Here is a 7420-nt window from a genome sequence, read left to right on the forward strand (position 1 = left end):
CTTATCGTGTTAAATCCAGTATTCAGAGGGATATCTCTCTCTCTCTTATCGTGTTAAATCCAGTAATCAGAGATATCTCTCTCTCTCTTATCGTGTTAAATCCAGTAATCAGAGATATCTCTCTGTCTCTTATCGTGTTAAATCCAGTATTCAGAGAGATATCTCTCTGTCTCTTATCGTGTTAAATCCAGTATTCAGAGGGATATCTCTCTCTCTCTTATCGTGTTAAATCCAGTATTGAGAGATATCTCTGTCTCTTATCGTGTTAAATCCAGTATTGAGAGATATCTCTCTCTCTCTTATCGTGTTAAATCCAGTATTGAGAGATATCTCTGTCTCTTATCGTGTTAAATCCAGTATTGAGAGATATCTCTCTGTCTCTTATCGTGTTATGTCCAGTAATCGGGGTTCTCTGTCTCTTATCGTGTTATGTCCAGTATTGAGAGATATCTCTCTCTCTTATCGTGTTAAGTCCAGTAATCGGGGTTCTCTCTGTCTCTTATCGTGTTATGTCCAGTAATCGGGGTTCTCTCTGTCTCTTATCGTGTTAAATCCAGTATTCAGAGAGATATCTCTCTCTCTCTTATCGTGTTATGTCCAGTAATCGGGGTTCTCTCTCCTTTTCTCATGTTTCCGGTATAGAAGCAGATTTAGAACACTGTCCCTGTGACGCCTTTGCCTAGCGCCAACCCAATCTATTTCAACCTTTAAAAATATGTAATTTCACTAAGTGCTTTGAAAAGTACCAGAAAGTTAGGGAACGAAAGGCAGAAAATAAACTGAATGGGTTTTTATTTCGGGGTGTGTAAGACATGGTTTCAAGCAGAAGGTCACACGGGATGTTCACAGCAGTCTATTGAGAAGTTGAAAACGGTGGCATTACTCAGCTGAAGTTCCTTGTTGGCTTGGCTGAGTCAGAGAAGGAATGTTTTTTTTTAACCACCGGCGGCCGGTGGCACCTTAATTGGGGAGCAGTAATGGCTGGAAGGGAATTAATGGAATGGTATGGAACACATCCAACACGTGTTTGATACCATTCCATTGACTCCATTCCAGCCATTATTATGAGCCGTCCTCCCCTCAGCAGCCTCCTGTGGTTTTAATGTACCACCGTCCCTGGATCAAACACGGACCCCTCCCTCAACACTGCTATCTAGTTCTCCCACACATGCCTGCTGAAACACTCTGGGGGGGGGGTGTCAGCATGAAACAATCAAGGGTCTCACACACTCAGCTCTGAAAAGCACTTCTCTCAGCAGAACAGTGTGATACCGCTATCAACTTCTCACCTAGCTACCAGTCTCTCACTCTGCAGCCCTAGCCAGGAAAAAATACCAGTCTCTCACTCTGCAGCCCTAGTCAGGAAATAATACCAGTCTCTCACTCTGCAGCCCTAGCCAGGAAAAAATACCAGTCTCTCACTCTGCAGCCCTAGTCAGGAAAAAATACCAGTCTCTCACTCTGCAGCCCTAGTCAGGAAAAAATACCAGTCTCTCACTCTGCAGCCCTAGTCAGGAAATAATACCAGTCTCTCACTCTGCAGCCCTAGTCAGGAAAAAATACCAGTCTCTCACTCTGCAGCCCTAGTCAGGAAAAAATACCAGTCTCTCACTCTGCAGCCCTAGTCAGGAAAAAATACCAGTCTCTCACTCTGCAGCCCTAGTCAGGAAAAAATACCAGTCTCTCACTCTGCAGCCCTAGCCAGGAAAAAATACCAGTCTCTCACTCTGCAGCCCTAGTCAGGAAAAAATACCAGTCTCTCACTCTGCAGCCCTAGTCAGGAAAAAATACCAGTCTCTCACTCTGCAGCCCTAGTCAGGAAATAATACCAGTCTCTCACTCTGCAGCCCTAGTCAGGAAAAAATACCAGTCTCTCACTCTGCAGCCCTAGTCAGGAAAAAATACCAGTCTCTCACTCTGCAGCCCTAGTCAGGAAAAAATACCAGTCTCTCACTCTGCAGCCCTAGTCAGGAAAAAATACCAGTCTCTCACTCTGCAGCCCTAGTCAGGAAAAAATACCAGTCTCTCACTCTGCAGCCCTAGTCAGGAAATAATACCAGTCTCTCACTCTGCAGCCCTAGTCAGGAAATAATACCAGTCTCTCACTCTGCAGCCCTAGTCAGGAAAAAATACCAGTCTCTCACTCTGCAGCCCTAGTCAGGAAAAAATACCAGTCTCTCACTCTGCAGCCCTAGCCAGGAAAAAATACCAGTCTCTCACTCTGCAGCCCTAGCCAGGAGAAAATACCAGTCTCTCACTCTGCAGCCCTAGTCAGGAAAAAATACCAGTCTCTCACTCTGCAGCAGTAGCCAGGGAAAAATACCAGTCTCTCACTCTGCAGCCCTAGTCAGGAAAAAATACCAGTCTCTAACTCTGCAGCCCTAGTCAGGAAAAAATACCAGTCTCTCACTCTGCAGCCCTAGTCAGGAAAAAATACCAGTCTCTCACTCTGCAGCCCTAGTCAGAAAAAAATACCAGTCTCTCACTCTGCAGCCCTAGTCAGGAAAAAATACCAGTCTCTCACTCTGCAGCCCTAGCCAGGAAAAAATACCATTCTCTCACTCTGCAGCCCTAGCCAGGAAAAAATACCTGTCACGGTTGTCCTCTTCCTCTTCATCAGAAGAAGATGAGCAGGGATTGAACCAAGATGCAGCAGATGTTGAAGACATGATTTATTAAAGAAAAAACACAAACACGAACTTGACGAATAAACTAACAAAACAACAAATTGTGTAGACAGACCTGGACGACGGACTCACATAACACGAATAACGCACGAATAGGGAAAATAGCCTACACATAAAATGGCAATGAACAAACAAACCGAACAGTCCGGTATGGCTGGACAAACACTGACACAGGAGACAACCACCCACAACGAACACTGTGAAACAACCTACCTAAATATAACTCTTAATTAGAGGAACGCCAAACACCTGCCTCTAATTAAGAGCCATACCAGGCAACCCATAAACCAACATAGAAACAGAAAACATAGAATGCCCACCCAAACTCACGTCCTGACCAACTAACACATACAACAATCTAACAGAAATAGGTCAGGAACGTGACAATACCACTCTCTCACTCTGCAGCCCTAGTCAGGAAAAAAGACCAGTCTCTCACTCTGCAGCCCTAGTCAGGAAAAAAGACCAGTCAATTCAATTCAATTCAAGGGGCTTTATTGGCATGGGAAACATGTGTTAACATTGCCAAAGCAAGTGAGGTAGATATTATACAAAAGTGAAATAAACAATACAAATTAATAGTAAACATTACACATACAGAAGTTTCAAAACAATAAAGACATTACAAATGTTATATTATATATATACAGTGTTGTAACAATGTACAAATGGTTAAAGCACACAAGTTAAAATAAATAAGCATAAATATGGGTTGTATTTACAATGGTGTTTGTTCTTCACTGGTTGCCCTTTTCTTGTGGCAACAGGTCACAAATCGTGCTGCTGTGATGGCACACTGTGGAATTTCTCCCAGTAGATATGGGAGTTTATCAAAATTGGATTTGTTTTCAAATTCTTTGTGGATCTGTGTAATCTGAGGGAAATATGTCTCTCTAATATGGTCATACATTGGGCAGGAGGTTAGGAAGTGCAGCTCAGTTTCCACCTCATTTTGTGGGCAGTGTGCACATAGCCTGTCTTCTCTTGAGAGCCATGTCTGCCTACGGCGGCCTTTCTCAATAGCAAGGCTATGTTCACTGAGTCTGTACATAGTCAAAGCTTTCCTTAAGTTTGGGTCAGTCACAGTGGTCATGTATTCTGCCACTGTGTACTCTCTGTTTAGGGCCAAATAGCATTCTAGTTTGCTCTGTTTTTTTGTTAATTCTTTCCAATATGTCAAGTAATTATCTTTTTGTTTTCTCATGATTTGGTTGGGTGTAATTGTGCTGTTGTCCTGGGGCTCTGTGGGGTGTGTTTGTGAACAGAGCCCTAGGACCAGCTTGCTTAGGGGACTCTTCTCCAGGTTCATCTCTCTGTAGGTGATGGCTTTGTTATGGAAGGTTTGGGAATCGCTTCCTTTTAGGTGGTTGTAGAATTTAACCTGTCTAGGATCAGCGTGCCGCTAGCGGCACTCCCCCCCCCCCCCCACTGAAAAACCAGTGCCGCGAAATTCAAAAAAAATATTTTTTTAAAATATTTAACTTTCACACATTAAAGTCCAATACAGCTAATGAAAGACACAGATCTTATGAATCCAGTCAACATTTCCGATTTTTAAAATGTTTTACAGGGAAGACACAATATGTAAAGATGTACATCTATTACCTAAAAACACATTAGCATATTCCACCATCTTTTATTTGTCCACCAACACCAGTAGCCATCACCAATTCGGCTAAACTAAGATATTTATAGCCCCTAACCAACAAAAAAACTCATTAGATGACAGTCTGATAACATATTTATGGTATGGGATAGGTTTTGTTAGAAAAAAGTGCATATTTCAGGTAGATGGCATAGTTTACAATTGCACCCACCATCACAAATGGACTAGAATAATTACAATGAGCAACGTGTTTACCTAACTACTAATCATCAAACATTTCGTAAAAATACACAGCATACACGAATCGAAAGACACAGATCCTGTGAATACAGACAATATTTCAGATTTTCTAAGTGTCTTACAGCGAAAACACAATAAATCGTTATATTAGCTTAGCACATAGCAATTAGCAGCCCAGCATTGATTCTAGCCAAAGTGAGCGATAAAAGTCAACATCGCCAAAAGATATTAATTTTTTCACTAACCTTCTCAGAATTCTTCCGATGACACTCCTGTAACATCACATTACAACATGCATATACAGTTTGATCGAAAATGTTTATATTTAGCCACCAAAATCATGGTTAGACAATGTGAAATGTAGACAAGCTGGTAAAGAAAACGTCCTTGCGCCACTTAGACAGTGATCTACTCTTATACATAAATACTCATAAACGTGACTAAAAAATATAGGGTGGACAGGGATTGATAGACAATTTAATTCTTAATACAATTGCGTTATTACATTTTTTAATTTATCCTTACTTTTCAATACAGTTTGCGCCAAGCGAAGCTACGTCAAAAAACATGGCGTCCTAAGCCACTAAAATGTTTCGACAGAAACACGATTTATCATAATAAAAATGTCCTACCTTGAGCTGTTCTTCCATCAGTATCTTGGGCAAAGGATCCTTTCTTGGGAGAAATCGTCTTTTGGTGGAAAGCTGTCCTCTTGCCATGTGGAAATGTCAACTACGTTCGGGATGAACTGAAAAGCGTGACCAACTTTTCACATCGTTGCAAAAATAAATGTCCCAAAATCGCACTAAACGGATATAAATTGCTATAAAACGCTTTAAATTAACTACTTTGTGATGTTTGTAACTCCTATAACGAGTGAAAAGATGACCGGAGAAATATAACAGGCTAAACTAATGCTTGGAACAGGAGAGGGTCGGTGTCTTCCACGCGCGTTACGCAGCAAGAAAAGACTTGCTAGCTAAAGGTTTTTTTCATTTGTAGGGCCTGTGAACGAGCAATCGAGCCCGTTGGAATCGTCATCACGTAAAGGCATCCAGGGGAAGACGTAAGAAGTGTCCGTATAGTCATAGCAACGACAGTGCCCGTTTAAATGACTTCAGAAAAGTGGCCAACGTTTCTCAAATCTGACTCCATGTCAGGGAAATTGCTGTAGAATGGGCTCTGTTCCACTTAGAGACAAAATTTCAACTCCTATAGAAACTATAGACTGTTTTCTATCCAATAATAATAATAATATGCATATTGTACGATCAAGGATTTTGTGGGAAGCCGTTTAAAAAATTAGCCACATTAGCATAAATAGTCTAAACAGCGCCCCCATCCCCAACAGGTTAACGGCTCTTTTCTGGATTTTGATAATTAGTGGGTATCGGCCTAATTCGGCGCTGCATGCATTATTTGGTGTTCTACGTTGTACACGGAGGATATTTTTGCAGAATTCTGCATGCAGAGTCTCAATTTGGTGTTTGTCCCATTTTGTGAAATCTTGGTTGGTGAGCGGACCCCAGAACTCACAACCATAAAGGGCAGTGGGCTCTATGACTGATTCAAGTATTTTTAGCCAGATCCTAATTGGTATGTTGAAATTTATGTTCCTTTTGATGGCATAGAAGGCCCTTCTTGCCTTGTCTCTCAGATCGTGCACAGCTTTGAGGAAGTTACCTGTGGTGCTGATGTTTAGGCCGAGGTATGTATAGTTTTTTGTGTGCTCTAGGGCAACGGTGTATAGATGGAATTTGTGGTCCTGGTGACTGGACCTTTTTTGGAACACCATTATTTTGGTCTTACTGAGATTTACTGTCAGGGCCCAGGTCTGACAGAATCTGTGCAGAAGATCTAGGTGCTGCTGTAGGCCCTCCTTGGTTGGTTACAGAAGCACCAGATCATCAGCAAACAGTAGACATTTGACTTCGGATTCTAGTAGGGTGAGACCGGGTGCTGCAGACTGTTCTAGTGCCCGCGCCAATTCGTTGATATATATGTTGAAGAGGGTGGGGCTTAAGCTGCATCCATGTCTCACCCCACGACCCTGTGTGAAGAAATGTGTGTGTTTTTTGCCAATTTTAACCGCACACTTGTTGTTTGTGTACATGGATTTTATAATGTCGTATGTTTTACCCCCAACACCACTTTCCATCAATTTGTATAGCAGTCCCTCATGCCAAATTGAGTCGAAGGCTTTTTTGAAATCAACAAAAAATGAGAAGACTTTGCCTTTGTTTTGGTTTGTTTGGTTGTCAATTAGGGTGTGTAGGGTGAATACATGGTCTGTTGTACGGTAATTTGGTAAAAAGCCAATTTGACATTTGCTCAGTACATTGTTTTCATTGAGGAAATGTACGAGTCTGCTGTTAATGATAATGCAGAGGATTTTCAGTCTCTCACTCTGCAGCCCTAGTCAGGAAAAAAGACCAGTCTCTAACTCTGCAGCCCTAGCCAGGAAAAAATACCAGACTCTCACTCTACAGCCCTAGCCAGGAAAAATACCAGACTCTCACTCTGCAGCCCTAGCCAGGAAAAAATACCAGTCTCTCACTCTGCAGCCCTAGTCAGGAAAAAATACCAGTCTCTCACTCTGCAGCCCTAGTCAGGAAAAAATACCAGTCTCTCACTCTGCAGCCCTAGTCAGGAAAAAATACCAGTCTCTCACTCTGCAGCCCTAGCCAGGAAAAAATACCAGTCTCTCACTCTGCAGCCCTAGCCAGGAAAAAATACCAGTCTCTCACTCTGCAGCCCTAGTCAGGAAAAAAGACCAGTCTCTCACTCTGCAGCCCTAGTCAGGAAAAAAGACCAGTCTCTCACTCTACAGCCCTAGCCAGGAAAAAAGACCAAACTCTCACTCTGCAGCCCTAGCCAGGTAAAAAAT

General features: G+C 42.2%; 1 protein-coding gene across 1 annotated transcript in view; it reads left to right on the forward strand.

The window, feature by feature from the left end:
• The window catches only part of LOC129858659 (mucin-1-like), a 90584-nt gene extending 89315 nt beyond the window's left edge, over nucleotides 1–1269 (forward strand). Inside the window, exon 11 of the mRNA XM_055927958.1 lies at nucleotides 1219–1269. Coding sequence (XP_055783933.1) covers nucleotides 1219–1269 — 51 coding nt within the window. The remainder of the gene's footprint in view (nucleotides 1–1218) is intronic.
• The last annotated feature ends 6151 nt before the right edge of the window (nucleotides 1270–7420 follow it).

Source organism: Salvelinus fontinalis, chromosome 6, assembly GCF_029448725.1.
Source record: "Salvelinus fontinalis isolate EN_2023a chromosome 6, ASM2944872v1, whole genome shotgun sequence".
Classification (NCBI taxonomy): domain Eukaryota; kingdom Metazoa; phylum Chordata; class Actinopteri; order Salmoniformes; family Salmonidae; genus Salvelinus; species Salvelinus fontinalis.